The following is a 19,405-nucleotide window of genomic DNA, read 5'->3' as shown; positions in this document are numbered from 1 at the left end:
AATGTTCCACGACCATGAAAACAAACCCACTTTATTTTCTGAAATCAATATCACATCACAGATGTGACATCATATTCAATTTTATGAAAAATACAAACATTCACATCCCTGTCAGAATGCAAAGTGGGATTTGATTATGTTTTATCATATGAAATTAAGATTGTATCCTCATTATAGATAGAATGAAACAAAATTTTGATTCCTCCCTGAATATGCTAAAATGCCATTGTTATTATCTGGAAAAAGTGAAACATTGAATAACGAACGAAAAGGTTAGGTAGTATTATTGACTTTCATTTTTGGATATCACTCTTAAAAAAAAGGGAAAATAGTTTTGTTTGACTTTTCACTATTTATTCAACTTTTTAAAAACTTTTTTTATCGGGTCGACTTACATTCAGCCTGCCAATTAATTATGATAAACCTAGTTAATCTACTTGACCATACGTGATGATCACACTCTGTGAAGCACTCTTGGTGATTTTTGCTGGATGTTTTTGCTTTCTAAATGGTGATCATTGTTCTCTCGAAACATCTCTTAGAACACCAAAGTAAGCCAACAAGGTATACCATTACCAGTGACGTTTGATCAGATGCAAAATTGTTGCTAGTCCACCCGCATGCGTACTCTTATTCCGAAGACGAATGTCATTAAATGTCATTATTGGGGTCAGGAACTACTGTGGGGAAAATAATTTCGCTTCCGGGTTTTTTTTTTTTAAAGCTGTATATTACCCCTTCTACACTGGAAATGGAACCAGTCACTGGCGTAAATCCGTGTTGATGGGTGGGGGATGACTTAATTGCAATCATGTTCTTAGATATGCAAGGAATTTTCATTGATTTGTCCACAATGGCGTACCGTGGGCCACGACATGGGGGGGGGGCACCAGCAATTTTTTTTTAATCACTGAGTGAGCGCTCAGTTGCCAGTTATACTGACCTATTTTAGAGACATTTAAGGACAATGTCACCAAACGGATATGTATCTCACCGATCAAATAATGCGAGCGGGAAGCGCGAGCTGAAATTCTTTTATATTAACACCTAAAAAGGGAAATTATAATCAAATTTGTGTAATCACGATAGGTACCTGTCTCGGTAAACAATGCGAGCGCGAAGCGCGAGCTCAATTTTTCGCATATTTTGATCCCAAACAACGAGATTTTAAGGAATATATTTTAGGAATCCTTTAAGGGTATGCATATCTCACCATAGTCATCTAATGCGATCTGAAAACATGAAACACTTTTTGTAGACATTGCAATCATTATTATCATACGCATCTCACTAATCAAATATTGCGAGCGCGAAGCGCGAGCTGAAAATTTAGATAATTCATATCGACCTGAAGTGGCGGCCGGGGCATTCTAAGGTTTCTTTGTAGGAATTAACTAGAACCATATGTATTTCATTAACCAAATGATACGAGCGCGAAGCGCGATCTGAAATTTTTTGATATTCAGATCAGAAGCCAAGGGATATGTCAAGGACTGATTTTAGGAATTTATGAAGAGCAGACATATCTCACCAATCCACTAATGCGAACGTAATCACGGACAGGAAATGCTTCATATATGCGAAGACCTCAACATGGGGCGATCACTTTTTGAGTCATGTAAAAGAAGCATATGTCACTACATAAAACAATGATAACTCAAGTGCTAGGAAATATATTTGGTTTATTTTGACTTGAAAAGGGGATGTTTTAGTACAACGGGATTATATATATCGTTAAACAGACAATGCAAGCACCAGGAACAATGAAGACGTAGGCCCTGGGCAAATTATGTTTCATAAAGTTATGATAAAAATGTTTCTTATGTAATGTAACATAACATAATTATAATATAACATTATAATGAATAATATTTTCTTCTTTCCAACTACGTTTCTCTTCCTTTCTCCCTCTTTTCTCCTTTTCCTCTTTTACCCGTTTTTTGGGGTCAGCCGATGGGGGGATGTGCCCCCATGCCCTCCCCCGTAGTTACGCCACTGTGTGTCCATATGGCAAATACCCTCCAATATTATTATCTTTTTCACCCCATGATGGTTTAATGAGAGATTAGATTTTAAAAAATTTGACATTCCATCTTAAACCATTCCCAAAGACCCCAACAATGATGAATTGGAAAAAACTGGGGTTTCTCTTCAATGTTATAATAAGGACATAAGTATTTCGTTCGGAAATGGTGAACTTGCTCTTTATTTGCATTTTATGATTCAATAATATTGTTTTATTTGTTAAGCGGTATTTTAGGAAGAATTTTTACCAATAAAACAATTATCTCTTGTGACTTTTTTTCATTTCTTTCGTAAAAAGTGGGGGGATGTTTGCACAGGCCATCCCTCCTCCTCGAAAAGTGGGGTGGGGAGATAAATCTTATATCCCCCATCCCCCTAGATTTACGCCAGTGGAACCAGTAGCCTTCTTTTATTTATTAAAGTTGATATCATCTAAACCGCTAGACCGTGGACTTATCAAGCATTGAATTGACATTGTCAGTGCTGGATAAATGGTCCTGATACATGGGTAGTTAAATAACCATTTCGTAGTCAAATCATGTGAGTAAAAAAGTTAAGTTTTCTAAAAAAAGAACGACGCTGCAGGCCCTGGCTTACCTTGAAGATAATCAATTCAAGTGCTTTACAACTCCTAGAGACGCACTGTCGTCCTCGAAACATGATTTTGTTTCACTTCTGCCATTTCCGCACGCAACAGCACAAGCATGCTGGTAGCTCTTGATCTTGATCGCAAAAGGCAAATGTTTTGACAGTGCCTGGATTTTACGATTTTCTGAAAGACCCGCCAAGAAGATAAAATGACGCGTTCGGCTCATGAGGTTGTCATTGTTGGCATCCATCGAGAGAGGTTCGGCGGAGCACTACTGGGCCTACGAATAAGCTACTGTCAACTTATTCTCTTCTCTTTAGTCTCTACATGTGGTGTCATCTCAACATCAAAATGAAGTTTGCAGCTTATCTAGTCCTGTGCTTTTTGGCAACATCAGCCAGAGCCCAGACTGAAGGTGCAAATGGTAAGTAAATTAATGTTTCATCAATGTGTATTTGATGACGAGGCCTCCATCATCATCAAGCCTAACCGCTCACGATGGCGGTCTTCTGCATTCATTTGAATAATCTTGTTTTGAAAAAAATGTATAACACATCTTGTTGATATTTATGTACAATATTTATACTATACGACTATTATTATTTTGCTATATGTATTTCCTTTTTATATTGTATTTATGTATTTTGTAATTCTGATACTGATGTGAATGCAGAAATAAATCAAATCAAATGAACACTCGATCTCCATCTGGATCGAGGCACGCGATGGGAGGGAGGGTAGATTCATCTTTGGAAACTGATAATTGAAGGGGAAGCTCCTGGCGCAGAAGTTGGTTTTATCATTGCAAAATAATAATAATGTTGGTTAAATTTATAGCAATAAGTCCATCAAACATTAGAACAGTCCCCACTTAAAATACATTTCTTTTTGTTTACAGACGTTTGATGATGGTTTTAATTTGAGAGTTCATCGTTTCATCTGACACATCGTTCATGACCGTTTGTGTAAGAGATAATATTACAAAACATTACAATGATGGGTCCCTTTTTATTGAAACTACTGCTCTGATATGACATCACAAATTCGAATCTTCAAGATTCAAGCTCTCTTAAATTTGAATTATGTTAATCCTTCACCAATATCCCACTTTTTTATACTTTAATCAAATATGGTTATGGCTGAACTTTGACATACAGGATCTCAATTTTGTAATCTTCAATGCTCATCACCACTGTTACTGTCAATTAGCTCAGAACTCTGAGTTTGATTTATTTACTAATAAAAATTATTTGCCTTTTGAATTTCGTTAAGTGTTTTTGTGTGAACTCAACAATACACAATAAAAAAGAATGCAAGTTGCTTGAGCTTGTCAAGATGTTAAAAATTTTAAACAAGTTGTTTAACAACTCATTTGATATATTTCAATCAATATTTAATTGAGTAACGGGCTTAAATGACGTGCTTGAACATTTAAACAGCATTTTTACAGTGTAAGAGCCGTCACTATACGGGGATAGGAGAATGAAAAGGTTTTTTCATCACGTGTGGCCGAGTCGAATTCCTTGAACTGTGAACTGATTAAAAAATGAAATTGAAAACGAGTACCAACGATCCAATTTTAAAAGCTTTCAAATGATGGTTACATATTCCTATTCAGCTTCGTTCCAATTTGTTCAATAACATTTTGTCCAATTGCCAGTTAGTCTAAGAGCCACGTCGTCCAAAACCCACTTCGTCTGAGAGCCATTTCATCCACTAGCCACTTCGTCTAAGAGTCACTATGTTATAATGCCACTTCGTCCAAAAGCCACTTTGTCTTTTGAATCAAATTAGATATTTAAGTAGCATTACTCTGCCCAATTTCTTTGGTATTCAATTCAATATCAATCATAAAATACATCCCTTGTGAAAGATATCAAATGAGGCAAAATAAATAATAAAATTTCTATATTTTGATTACATTCAGCGGATAACTCTAAAAAGCATAAAACGTAAAATAGGGGGAGAAATCAAAGATTGTTTTATTGTTGTTCTTAAAACTAACAACTGTTAAGCCACGGGTAAACAGATATCACTTGAATTTAAGTGTCAAATTTGCAAGAGCATGAGGCTTGGTTTCATATTACATGACGGCAGTAGCGTACGCAGTATTTTTTAAGAGGGGGGGGGGTCAGTTGAAAGAAATGTTGATAACCAATAAAAAAACCTTCAAAAATTTAGGTTGGGGCTGGATTTGAATTCTTAGGAGGTGGGTATCAAATTTAAGGGGGTTTTAACCACTGTAACCACCACTTGCGTACGCTACTACTTAACGGACAAATTCAACATGATTTAAACTGCATCACTAAAAGTGATTGAATTTGAGAAAACTGGCAATAAACTGAATAGTAACAGAGACGGTTGTAAATAATTGCTGTTCATCCTGTATGGTTTATATCTAAACCACCGTTATTTTACCGGGGGTGTGCCAACCTATTCATCCCTTGTTCCGCGCCTGCCCTCATACGGTTATTAGACCAATTGGGAATCGGACGAACCCTCAATTTGACCACGTGGGTGTTGGACCTACTATCAATTGGACCAATTTGTATGTATTGGATCAAAATGTCAATTGAGCCAATTCGCAATGACGAATTGACTATTGGACGAAATGGCTATTGAAAGAAGTGTATATTAAACGAAGGTGCATTTAGACGAATTGTATCTTAGAGGAAGTGGATATTGGACGAAATTGCTCTTTGTGGCTTTGCGCTGAGAGGCTCTTAGACGAAGTGGCTATTAGACGAGACGGAGTGGCTTTTAGACTAACTTAGCTATTGGACGAAATGATGTTGGACCGAACGGCATTAGATGGCATGGTCATTGGACGAAATGGCATTTGACGGAGAGGCAAATCGCCCACACACACGAACCCTGACCTTTTTCTTACCCGATACCACAACTATCAATCTTTACTCTATCATAGCCGTCAAATCTGATTTTTAAGCTGTTTCCAAAAATGTGCATATTGTCCAAAATGTGAAGGCACAACATAACTGCACATTTTGGTAACTTGACATCCTGTCAAGTGTAGGTGCTACCGGCAAATTTTGGTAACAAATTACTTTTACCAAAATGTGCAGTTACCAAAATGTCTAATTAAAGGCCTGGTCACACCGCCCGAGCGTTGTTGGAGCGGTCGTGGATCGGTAGGGAGAGAGGGTCGAATTTCGCTCACAAAATTGGGGAAAAAATCGAAAAAAAAAAATCGAAATCGAATATGGTGAACGGTAGCGAGCGGTGATGATTTTTTTCTCTCTCCGCTCCACGACCGCTCCAACAACGCTCGGGCGGTGTGACCAGGCCTTTACCAAAATGTGCCGTGACAGATGTTTCCATAAATACCCCTTTACTTACTTAATCACGAAAGTGTGTTATCGAAACTTTTGGTGGGGTAGTTAAATAGATAATGAATAATAATAAGGAAAATAAAACCCCTACTAGATATCGCAAATTTCACACAACCCCCAAATAAAAATTATGACTTTTTATTTTAAATGGTCATTAATAAAACCAAAAAATATATAAACAAAATAATAAAATTTATTTTGATCTCCGATCACGAATGCATGCCACAACCGACTAATCTCGTTTTTTTTTCAATAACGCCCAAAGTGAAATTAGAGATTTTTTTATCACTTACCTTATGACAATTGACCGACGAAACCTTTTGAAAGTTAAACACTTACATTCAGTGATCCTCAGAAAATATGGCGAAAACAATGTTTGAGGCTCACTCAAACTTTAAATGTGCACTTGGTTCAGTCTCTATGGAACTCCCTAGCCGTCCTAAAAAAAACAGTGTAAAATATCTTAAATTCTACATAATCACGCGATTTCAAATTTTGACAGTATCCCCCTCCGTACCCACTCCCCTCCCCTGGTGACGGCCACGATAATGCAAAGCGCGACAAAAAAGAAAGTCCGGATGTATTTGTCAGTCAATAGATCAAACTAAATACAAGGCATCTATTGTTATGGCCTATTAGTTTGAGTCACGTACGTGTCCCCTTGCCCCCAGCGTGACGCATTGTTAAAAATCTATCACTAATTTAATCAATAGATGAAAAAGACGTTTTTATCAAAAGAGAAAGTGGCATTGTATTCGCACCACTAAAGGAAGAAAAAAATAATAATTAGAGGAATACTTCCAAGGTGGATGATAACTGAGCCCCTAATATGGGATCTATTTCATCTAGTATGGAGCGTCCTGGCCCAGTGGATTATTCTCCCGACTATGAAACAGAGGGTCTTGGGTTCAAATCCTAGCCATGCCGTAGTTTCCTTCGCAAAAAATTAATCCATATTGTGCTGCACTCATCCCAGGTGAGATGAATGGGTACCTGGCAGGAATTTATTCCTTGAAATGCCGATCGCGTAAAAGCTGCTTGATCTACAGCCCTGGGTAATAGTATGCAAGTCCTTTGGAAGCGCATAGAGACGTTATTCATAATGTGTTATGCGCTATACAAGAACTGACTATTATTATTATCATTATTATTAGTGCGACTGGTTGATGGAAGTTTTTCAAACGAAGGAAGGGTTGAGGTTTACGCCAACGGAGGATGGGGTACTGTGTGTGATGATTTGTGGGATGATACAGATGCTACAGTTGTTTGTCAAAGTCTCGGCTTTGAGTCTGGAACAGCAAACACCAACGCTTACTTCGGAGAAGGTTCAGGTGATATCCTGCTCGATGATGTATCATGTACAGGAGCTGAATCTTCTCTTCTGGAATGTTCTAATGCTGGAATCGGCTCTCATAACTGTGGACACCATGAGGATGCGGGAGTCACATGTACACGAGCAGGTATTTCTAGAATTGTTTACCATTGCGTCAGTATGAACATGAGCTTATTTCATTCCAATTATAACCCCCCCCCCAAAAAAAAAGTTATAAATACTTTGGTATCAATGAAAATATATATTAAGTATGGTCAGTTCCCCCATGTCTGCGCGGTCTCCCAAGTCTGCGCACCCGCGTATCTGCGCGATTCTAGTTAAAGAAGATACGCAACGAGCACGAACTTTACAAATGCAATACATAGGCAGGTATTCATTAAAAAATCCGACTCAAAATGGTGGAAAAATAATGAATTCAGGGCATTTCATGTGACAGCCTAAAAAATGCAGCCTTTCTCATCAAAATCCCCGAAACGTGTGCAAAGTGAATGAGTGCGCAGACATGGGGTACCATTGTTTTTTTTCAATCTGAAAATGACTGCCTGCAGTTTTTTCAAGAAAATCCTATATTTTCTTTTATTTTTAATGAGAAATTTGGTACACTTACTCTTAATAATATAAGGAACTATAAGGAACATTATCAACTCAAAGACTTTGTGTAATAAGAAAAAAAATCATGTTAAATCTGAACTAAAATTGTTAGGTGCGCAGACTTCGGGCCCACCATCATAAAAGGCCTACACTTCATAATCTGAGCGCGAAGAACGAACTAATATATTTTCTACACTGACAGGAAAAAAATATTTTTGTATGAACTCAATAACCATACTACGGGTGCAGAAAGCGCGAGCTGAAAATAATGAGTATTAGATATAGATTTATTTATTTCCGATCAACAAAATTTTCAAAATATAAACAAAGTAACAATACATATTCAGTAAAATACAGACAAATTAATTACATTTCGTAACAAATATCAAATATAAATCAAACAAAACTACGGTGTATTGCAATAATTTTATCTATGAAAATAATGTAGAAATGAACGGAGGGATTTGCCAAGAAAGCAAAGCTTGTAAAGAAGGCAAGCCCCTGAACTTAGTTTCAATACTAATTATAAACAAGCTATATACACAACTGTATACAAAAATCGAGACGGACACAGAAGACGAGCACCTAAAACTGAAGATTTTAAGCACTTTTAGAAATTACTAACATCCGCATCTATTAAAAAATATATATTGTTTTATTGTCCAACTTAATGGAAATTAATTTTGTTTACATGCAAACATACAATTACAACACATAAGGAAATATACATAATCAAGGAGAGACAAATACAAAATATTGGCGTGCACATAATGCAAATTACCTTTACATTCTTATACATAGGTTGATTAAAGAGTCAGATCATAGTTTGAATAAGAGCAAGTAGACATATCCAGTATAATTATCACTGCCATCATTTTAGAATGGTTAAATCAGTAAAAGTATTAGGTAATTTTATTTTATTTATTTATTAATTTATTTATTACTTGAAGCATAAATCACATATAAAAAAGTTTTCACATCTCTACATTGACCATGTTGTCAATACTATTATTATTCATTGTAATCATTATAGTTGCTGTTATTATCATTATCATTATTATTTTTATTATTATTATCATTACTATTCCTACTACTATCATTACTGTTTACATTTGTGGCAGTTATTGTATTTATTTATTTTAGATAGATCATGCGAGCGCGAAGCGCGAGCTGAAATTTTATATTGGCCTACACTAATCAGAATTTTTTTTTGAAGATCTACATCTAAAAACCACGAAGGGGATGCGAATGTCAGTAAATTAATATGCAGGCATAAGTGTCGGGTATATTTTGAAGATAAAAGGACCTAGAAAATGGACTTAACTCACTTTTGTAATCATGTAAAGAGAGCTTATCTAATTGAACAATTAATGTGGGCGCAATGGGCTATTTTTTTCGAACCACTGACGATTGCCGTTACATGTTTACCGTATAATAGAATGGAATAATGGCACTACAGATCATTTAAATAATTTCATACAAACATACCTCGTTTTCAATCAGTCATTTCCATTTCATCTCTTTTCGTTTCATGCATTTGTACTGTACCTATGTATTTTAATGTTTAATGCTTGTAAACGGTGTTATATACACGTAGTTCACTAAAAAGAGCGTACTAAACAATGGTAATTTTTTGTAAAAAAATGAAAAATTCGAAGACTGTTTCTGTTATTCAGAGCAAAAACGGAACACTTTTTCCACTTATTGGAATCATAAACAAGTTATGTATGTCACTAAATAGATAATGCAAGCGCGAAGTGCGAACTGTGATTTCTCATACTGCATGACCTGTAAAGGCGAGTTGTCAGTATTATTTGACATGTGAAAAATATGATGCGGATATGTTTACCAGCAAATAAATCTATATGCAAAACTTGCGTTTTTTTTTTTTGGGGGGGGGAAGCGCATGGCATATTGCGTACAATTTCCTTAATATTTTTATGGAAATGTCTCCTTGCCCCCCCCCCTTTCCCGTGTGACGCCCTAATTATTAAAAAAAAACATATCAATAATTTCATCAATTAATGGAAGTGACGTGTATATCAAAAGAAAAAGTAGATATGTATTCGCACACACATACAAAATATTTTGGCGGATACTTAAAACCCGGGGGGGGGGGGGAGCAGTCAAATGTATTGCTGTACACATGCGTGACCCAAAAAAAAACGTGTTTAAAGGGGTGTTTTTCAGTTTTGGACGCGGGCCGCGCGTGCACTAGTTAAGGGTATAAAAAAAACAATTTTCAAGAAAAGGGTGGTTTTGAAAGACTGGTCAATGGTCAATCGCGGGGTCAAACGTATTTAGGGCATTTTTTCCCAAACTTTTTTCTAAAGACTAAGCAGACTTGCTTAGGGTATGTTTTTCCCCAAGCTTTTGCCCCGGGATTATATTCTGGCGGCAACTTGTTTAGGGGACCAAAATGTGTGGATAAAGCCCGCGAAAAACTTGTTTACATGGTTTAGGGGTTATTATGCACACAGAGAAAACAACTCATTTGGGGGTGCTTGGAAATGATTTAGTTTGCGCATGTGAACAGCAATGCATTTGACACCCCCCCCCTCCCCTGCACTTAAAAGATGGATGATAACATAGTCTTGATGCACTCTGCGTGCCTTACTTGGTGTCTATTGCATTTAGTGCGACTGGTTAATGGGCGTGATTCATACGAAGGAAGAGTTGAGGTCTACGCCGACAGAAGATGGGGTACTGTGTGTGATGATTTTTGGGATGATACAGATGCTACAGTTGTTTGTCAAAGTTTTGGCAGTGAGTCTGGAACAGCAAACACCACCGCTTCCTTCGGACAAGGTTCAGGTGATATCCTGCTAGATGATGTATCATGTACTGGAACTGAAACTTCTCTTCTGCAATGTTCTAATGCTGGAATCGGCACTCATAACTGTGGACACCATGAGGATGCAGGAGTAACTTGTTCACCAACAGGTATTTCCAGAATTATTGCCTAATATTTTTGAAATTATTAAGGTTGATGCTGATAGTTCATGAAAGTAATTGACAAACTTTTATAATTAATCCAATGTTCTATGATAGAAAGTGATTTTGATAGAATGCATTCTGTTTATGTTAAACACCATTGGCGTCACTCCAAACTTGAGCTTTGGGGGACACAATATATTGCCGTCATTCCTCGCTATACAGTGCGTATCAAAATTTTTTTAAAAATATTCAACATGTGGGTATAAGTTTTCACATACAATCCTGGGTTTGGGTCTCATCTATCCAATGAAAGTAAAAGCTTTGACAGAATGTTACACTTGAGTGAGCACTGTCCATTTTTGTAAAGCTCGCAGAAATCTGTTTGCGCAGAAATGCCCGTTTGTACGCTGTGTCAAGAGGAAAGGGTGAAATCAGACTTACCCTGCGAAACATTTCTCATACATTTCCCTTGCACTTTTAGTCAATTGAAATAAAACGGATACATTCAAGCATTTTCTAACAATTTTGCGACCCAAATTGAAATTTTATCACTTAGTATACACAACTTTGAACCTTTTTGTGCCTGCTGGATCTGAAGACACAACTGAATCTGAACCAAAGTTTACATCAGACATCTCTAGCATTTTTTTACTAATTTTTTATCATTTAAAGTGGGTTTACATTTCATTTTTTATTTAATACTTTCCACACTTTTCCCAAGCTTGACAATGATTAACATAATGAAAATCAAGCCTGAGCCATTTAATGTAAATCACAGCTCAGTGTAAAGCAAATATCGTCCCGATGGCCTCGGTGTGTGGGGGAGTGGGATGGGGCGCAATGCACTCCTCGAAGTGGTTTGGGCAAAAAAACAAGTTAAAAAGGTAGAAATATCTTCAAATCAATTTTAATAGCTAAATTCCACGTGTTATTCATGATTAAGGTCTAATTTTATTCGCATGCCTATTTCAAAGTTCTGCTCAAATCATTTTTCACTAACTTTTCAAAAGTAAGTGGTGCTCACTCAAGCGGAAATATTTTTTTACAGTTTTATCGTCATTTATACCTGTACCAATGTGGAAAAATCTTCAGGATATTACAAATGTATAATTTTATCGGATTTTTTCTAAGTGTAAACTTTTCTTTGACACGCACTGCCATAAGCCTCACCCCCCTCTCTCTCCTCTTACGTTCTTTCACGCTATTTAGTTTTATTGACGACCGTTTTATTTATTTTATTAACATTGCAAGCATCATTAATTTATCAATGATTTTTTATAAAGTCTGGGATATTTGGTAGCCGCTTAGATTTTTTTTTCATTTCTATTACAACAAATGAAGTTGGTATTTTTTTATCCAAATTTATCAAAGATAAATTTTTTTGTGTTTTATTTCATATATAACATAAAGAGTATAAATGAAAATACATCTGAAATCTGATAATCTGACCGCGAAAAGCTGGTAATTCTTATAAATGGAAAATGTCGAAAACTGTTTCGTGTAATCAATCGCGAGGATACGTATCTCACTAGTCACATTAGGCGAGTGCGAAGGGCGTACTGATTTTTGTTGTTATTCAGAGCGAAAAATGAAACACTTTCACCAATTTGGGGTATCCTAAACAGGTTGTACATGTCGCTAAAATAATAGATAATTCAAGCGAGAAGTGCGAACTGTCATTTCTCGTACTGCATGACCCGAAAAGGCGATTTGTAAGTAAAAAAAAATATCACGCGGATGTGTTTGCCAGTAAATATATCTACATCTATTTTAAGGCGACGTGTCCCCTTGCCCCTTCCCCGTCTTCCGTGTGACGCCCTAATTATCAAAAAGATATCACTAATTTCATCAATAAATGAAAATGACGTTCATGTTGAAAGAGAAAATGGCAGATGTATTCGCACAAAAAAATTGGATACTTATACGTTGGATGATAGCTGAGTCCCAGACTAGTGTTGATGCACTCTGCGTGCTTTATTTGGTGTCTATGCCATTTAGTGCGACTTGTTGATGGAAGTGCCCCAAACGAAGGAAGAGTTGAGGTTTACGCCAACGGAGGATGGGGTACTGTGTGTGATGATTCTTGGGCTGATATAGATGCTACAGTTGTTTGTCAAAGTCTCGGCTTTCAGTCTGGAACAGCACACTCTAACGCTCAATTCGGAGAAGGTTCAGGTGATATCCTGCTCGATGATGTATCTTGTGATGGAAGTGAAACTTCTCTTCTGGAATGTTCTAATTCTGGAATCGGCGTTAATAACTGTGGACACTCTGAGGATGCGGGAGTCACTTGTTCACCAACAGGTATTTCTAGAATTGTTTCACACACTTTGAAGTTGAAAAAATGAGCTGCTGATAGTTCATGAAGTTGATTCACTAGCTATTATGATGTATCCAAAATAATCCCCAATGTTCTATGATATAAATTAGTTTGCATTTTCATAGAATGTATATATATATATATATATATATATATATATATATATGTTTATATTAAACGCCATTGGCGTCACTTGATCCGAACTTGAGCTTTGTGAAACACAATACATTGTTGTGATACCTCAGTATTGCTTTGAAAAAAAAATATCACTAATTCATGAATAGATGGAAATGACGTTTGTATTAAAAGAGATAGGTGCAATGTATTAGCATAAAAAAACATTGGGGGAATAATTCGAAGGTGGATGGATGCTGAGCAACTGACTTTTTGATGCACTCCGCGTGCTTTTTTGTGGGTGTCTATTTCATTTAGTGCGACTGGTTGGTGGAAGTGCTTCAAACGAAGGAAGGGTTGAGGTTTACGCCAACGGAGGATGGGGTACTGTGTGTGATGATTTCTGGGATGATACAGATGCTACAGTTGTTTGTCAAAGTCTCGGCTTTGGGTCTGGAACAGCAAACACCAACGCTCACTTCGGAGAAGGTTCAGGTGAAATTCTGCTCGATGATGTATCTTGTGCTGGAGGTGAAACTTCTCTTCTGGAATGTTCTAATCCTGGAATCGGCACTCACAACTGTGTACACCAAGAGGATGCGGGAGTAACATGTTTAGCAGGTATTTCCAGAATTGTTTCCGCATACTTTGATAGGAATAAGCTGATGATATAATTGACTAGGTATTATGATGTATCAAAAATCATTCCCCATTTTATGTATTGATTTTTTGGTAGAAAGCATAATATTTGATACTGTTTACGCAGTCATTAATTTCAATAAAAATGGAAAGATATTTTATTAAAATATAAATTGGCAATTAATGTATACACAATAAAATATAATTAAAGTGTATACATTATACAAATATATCAGGTTTTGAGAAAATAGAGTAACATTATTTATCCAAAGTTGGTCGATCTGGCAACCGTCTGGCAAATACTAGTACTATTAGTAAAAAAAAAATAGTCATATTGCCAGTCCAAACATTATGTTTACAAATAAAAGGCTTGATATATTTGCTTTATATCCTTCTTTTAATAAATTAGAACCAAATCTTATGCGCTGAGCTCGCACAGTCCGATGGAAATGACCTACTTTTCCTTACGCCACCGCGCTCAGTGGAACTCGGATTGGTGCCTGCACTGACGCATCACGGGACTCGGCCAGGCGTAGACAGCTGAGCGCTGACCAGTGCGTCCGAAAGATTAGCTAAATATCCAGTTTTCTATAAAAAAAAAGAGACGTCACAATATTGGTATATTGAACAAATATGTTCAGCCGCTAGAGGAGGTGGCCTATAACTGTAGGCCTATGGTTCCCGAAGTGACACAGGAATGCGACTATATAGTCATATTCGCGTCACATTAGGATAGGAATCTAGATATAACTGAATGAAAAACAATCTTTGAGAGGGAATTCATGAATACGTTTTATCAGCTTTGGTGATGCCTCTGGCTTGATCACATACGCGCATTTTACGTGCACATGGTTTGGGTTAAGGACCGCCCACCCGTAAATAGCTTTTGAACTATTTACGTCTGACGTCACGGCTCGGGTAATATTCCCGGGATTCACATGATTCATGGCATTTTTGCCAATTTCGTGACATTGGTTTAAGACGGACCATGCGCTAGGGACGTTCCACAGTTATGTTTGTGCGCATCATGATCTGCGCATATTGTACACTCTGCGCGGAAATGGTAGAAAAATAACAATTTGGCATTATCACGGACTGAGATCATTGATCAGTCAGTCGGCAAGCCCCTGTGTTAATGAGCAAATGGGCCAGATTTATCCAAGTCCTCTCGTGGCTGAATTCATGTCCCTGCAAAATCTCGTGAATTGTGAGACTTTCTTTCTCAAAGAATTTAACCACTTTCTCCTGGAGTAAAATTGATTATTTTTGTACCATTGGGAAGAGTAAATGTTACTCTTTCATATTGGTTATTTCTTTTGAATAAAATATTTTGATAAATAAGTGATTTTTTTACGAGAAAAGATGCATCAAACAGAAATTTCTTCCTCTGTTTTCACTTGCAAATTGTGCAACATTTTGTGTTTTCGGTACCAACATTATTTATATCATCAGAAAGCTCAAACTCTATACTTTCTTACAATGTCACTCTTGATATGTGGCATCTTTTAGATGGGTCAGCAGCCAGCTTTTTCCATCAAGATGCAAGACGAGATTTCTAAAATTTCTGAGTAACATAAAATCCAGAGTTCTGATTGGCTGAATAATGTTTTCACAACAACAGGCGCGGGTTATTTGAAGGGATTACCACATGGTGAGTGTGACCTTGCAGAGGCCCAGTGTGGGGAACACTGGAATTTGCCTGGGTGTGTGGTCTCTGTGACCAATCAGAGTGCAGTATCCTTGTTTTTGAGCTGCTAAATGTACTTGGCCTATGAAAAGCTGGCTGCTGACCCATCTAAGATACATCTTCTTATAAAAATTATATCATATTAAAGCGTAGATCTTCAGCTTTATTATGATCTGAAAATCATTTGTACTCAAACAGAAATCAAGTGTGAAAACAACAACATTTGTTGCATGAAAAAATCATTTTGTTTCATGTTTTATATCAAAAGTTTTCCCTATACTACAACATTTTTTAAAGAATTCCAAACACATGACCTGAAAGAATGATTCTTCTTCTTTACAAAGATACCAAAAACATGAAATTTGGTTAATATTTAGAGCAGCAATGGCAGAATAAAAAGAGGTGTTTTGGTTCGCACCAAGCTCATTAACTATGCAAAAACCCTATAGTCATGAATATCACTTGGATAAAAGAAGCTACTTTTTCAGGGCTTGCCGACTGACTGTGATGATCCGTTTTGCATCCTTGAAGGTGCAAAGGGGGCTTTAAAGGCATTGACCAACAGTGGAGTAGCTAGGATTTTTTCCTGGGGGTCCTTGTTTTCAGGGGGGGGGGGGGCACCGGCCATTTTTTTCCGATGTGTGTGTATGTGTCACAAGGGCGGATCCGACTTTCGCCAATAGGGGACGGGGCCCGAAATTATCTTCACCTATATTTTCCCCGATCAGTCACTTCTTAGTTTTATTCTTATAAAACAACATAAACATGAAATAATCTCATAAGCCTTATAAAATTATAAAAAAATTGCGAGCGCGAAGCGCGAGCGTTTATTTTTTTATATTTTTTTTTACTTTCATGTACTTTGTCCCGAAAATTTTATATTCTGGGCAATATGCGTGATCCTGAACAAGATTCGTATGTAACTAGATTGTTACTGCGAACAGCTAGAGCAGAAATTTTTATTAACTGTTCTAGCATTATCTAAAAGGGACCTGTGCTTACAGTTACCCATGAAGACGTTATATATTTCAATAATGCGAGCGCGAAGCGCGAGCAAATTTTTTTGACATTCCGACTTAAAAAATTGTCATTCTAAGCACAATTTGTATTAATAAATCGGATAGGTATGTAACAAAACAATTGATGTGAGCGCGAAGCGCGAGAGGAAGAAAATTTCGATTTTAGACCTAAAAGCAGGACACTCTATTCATATTTTGTAAATCATTAATTGGATATGAGTATCATTAATAATGCGATCGTGAAGCGTGAGCGGACAACTATTGATATTCTGATGTGAAACTTGATAATTTAAAGGTCAAGTCCACCTCAGAAAAATGATGATTTGAATTAATAGAGAAAAATCAGACAAGCACAATGCTTCAAATTTCATCAAAATCGGATGTAAAATAAGAAAGTTATGACGTTTCAAAGTTTCGCTTATTTTTAAGAAAATGGTCGTATGAACGAGCCAGTTACATCCAAATGAGAGAGTCGATGATGTCACTCATTCACTATTTCTTTTGTTTTTTGTTGTTTTAATTATACAATATTTCAAGTTTTACGAATTTGATGATTAGGACCTCCTTGCCTGAAGCACAAAATGTTAAAATAATGGAATTCCATGTGTTCAGGGAGGAATGAAACTCCATTTCACATGACAATGACAACAAAATAAAAATATTTCATATTTCATATAAAATACAAAAGAAATAGGGAGTGAGTGATGTCATTAGTTCTCTCATGTGCATACCGAACAAGATGTACATAATAACTGTTTTGTGAAATGAAGCGAAACACTAAAATGTCATAACTTTCTTATTTTACATCCGATTTGGGGTGAACTTATCCTTTAAGTACATTTCGAATAAACGACATGCAGGCTATCACGCATTTTTTAGATTTAGACCTAGAATCTGGGCTTTCTGGATACATTTGTTTAATGGAACATTATGGAATACACGTAGACAACATGAACTTGGCAAATCAAACAATGTGACAACGCAGCGTGAGCTTAAAATGCTGATATGTAGACCATAAAACGGACATTTTAATTTAAATGAAAAAAATATTGAAAGCTCGATATCCGGGCTAAAATATGTTTAATATATTGACTTCAGACTTGCTCCATATCAGCCTATTGAGCAAGATGTGAATCTCATCGAACAGGCAATTCTGGCGCGAAGCGCAAGCAAAAATTTTATATAGTAACATGAAAGATTTTTTTTGCAAGTCTTTCCCTCACATTATTTCATTCACTCGTCTTCCTCTTCTTATTTTTCTCTTCTTTTTTCTCTTCTGTCTTTCTCCTTTTCCTTTTTTCTTTTCTTCTTTCTCCCTTTTTTTCTCTGCCAATTTTTTTTCTGGGGGGCACCGGGGGGGGGGGGCACACCAAATCTCAGGGGGGGGGGGCACGTGCCCCCCCAGGCCCCCCCCCCGTAGCTACGCCACTGTTGACCAAGATTGAATTTTCTTTCCTTGCTGCAATGTCTGAAGAGCATACACACACATGGCCATGATCACGGAATATTGTTCATGTACGCCGAGTTTGGAGTTTCGTTTTAAGCCGGCAAGTGCCTTAAATAAAAAGTACTGGACAACTGTTTTAACAATAACAAACAAGGAAATCAGCCATGGCACTCAACTAACTTATAATAAATAAGAACTTCTACTGTGTCTTACACGAGGACTCCGAGTCGGAACTTGCCACGTCGATATTACATGTATCACATCGATATGTATCATATCCATCGGCGGATCCAGGGGGGTGCGCAGGGTGCGCGCGCCCCCCCCCCTAATATTTGAGCGGCGCCGAAGGCGCCGCTCAAAATAAAGAAAATAAAAAAAAGTAAAAGAAAGAAAAGGCGCCGCTTGAAAAATTAAAAATAAAGGAAAGAAAGGGAAAAGGCGCTGCTTAAAAAAAAATTATACACTGATATAACATTAGCAACAGTAAAGAAAAGACTATCCCCAGCAAAGCGTAATCATATCATCTTCCTTATTTTTTCTTTTAACTACCCTTTTCCCAACAACTTCGCCGGTAGCAGTGCGCTGCCTGCATATAACTGGCGCCAATCAAGAATAATCAGCGCCACCTTAATCTAAATCGGCGCCGGACAAGAATAATCAGCGCTATTTAGTTATAAATCGGCGCCAGTCAAGAAAAATCGGCACTGCCAGAGTCTTAACCGGCGCCGATCAAGGATAATTAGCGCCACCTAAATCTAAATCGACGCTGGACAAGAACAATCGGCGTCATCTGGTTATAAATCGGCGCCGGTAAAGAAAATCGGCGCTGCCTGAGTTCTTAACCGGCGCCGATCAAGGATAATCAGCGCCACCTATATCTAAATCGGGGCTGGTCAAGAATAATCAGCACCACCTGGTTAAAAATCGGCGCCAGTCAAGAATAATCGGCGCCTCCTGGTTCTAGATCGGCGCCAGTCGATTATGGATTGCCGCTGCCTGAATCTTACGTAACGTCGGTAAAAATAATCAGTACTACTTGTTTAAATCGGCGCCGGTCAAGACAAATCGGCGCTGCCTTTGTCTTAACCGGCGCCACCTAAATTTAAATCGGCGCCGGTCAAGAATGATCAGCGTCCCCTGATTTCAATAAATAAGCGCCGGTAGAATAATGAAAAGGGACCTATTGCTAACCTAGATCGGCGCCGCGGTCAAGAATGATCGTTTTGCCCTCCCCCAATAATTCCGCATGTGCAAAAACAATAAGATGGTAATGTTACACAGAAATCAGCAAACGAGATTGAGCTACACAACTCGTTCTTTATTAAAAATCGTGCTCAAATTATCAGATTGGAAC

At 37.3% G+C, this 19,405-nt stretch overlaps 1 protein-coding gene across 1 annotated transcript in view; it reads left to right on the top strand.

The window, feature by feature from the left end:
* Nucleotides 1-2,843: 2,843 nt before the first annotated feature.
* The window catches only part of LOC121419779 (deleted in malignant brain tumors 1 protein-like), a 31,965-nt gene continuing 15,403 nt past the window's right edge, over nt 2,844-19,405 (top strand). The window contains exons 1-5 of the mRNA XM_041614233.1: nt 2,844-3,038; nt 7,119-7,424; nt 10,526-10,831; nt 12,824-13,129; nt 13,578-13,880. Coding sequence (XP_041470167.1) covers nt 2,942-3,038; nt 7,119-7,424; nt 10,526-10,831; nt 12,824-13,129; nt 13,578-13,880 — 1,318 coding nt within the window. The 5' untranslated portion in view covers nt 2,844-2,941. The remainder of the gene's footprint in view (nt 3,039-7,118; nt 7,425-10,525; nt 10,832-12,823; nt 13,130-13,577; nt 13,881-19,405) is intronic.

Source organism: Lytechinus variegatus, chromosome 1 (assembly GCF_018143015.1).
Source record: "Lytechinus variegatus isolate NC3 chromosome 1, Lvar_3.0, whole genome shotgun sequence".
Classification (NCBI taxonomy): Eukaryota; Metazoa; Echinodermata; class Echinoidea; order Temnopleuroida; family Toxopneustidae; genus Lytechinus; species Lytechinus variegatus.
Note: the sequence above shows the minus strand (reverse complement) of the source record. Positions and strands in the feature narration are given on the sequence as shown.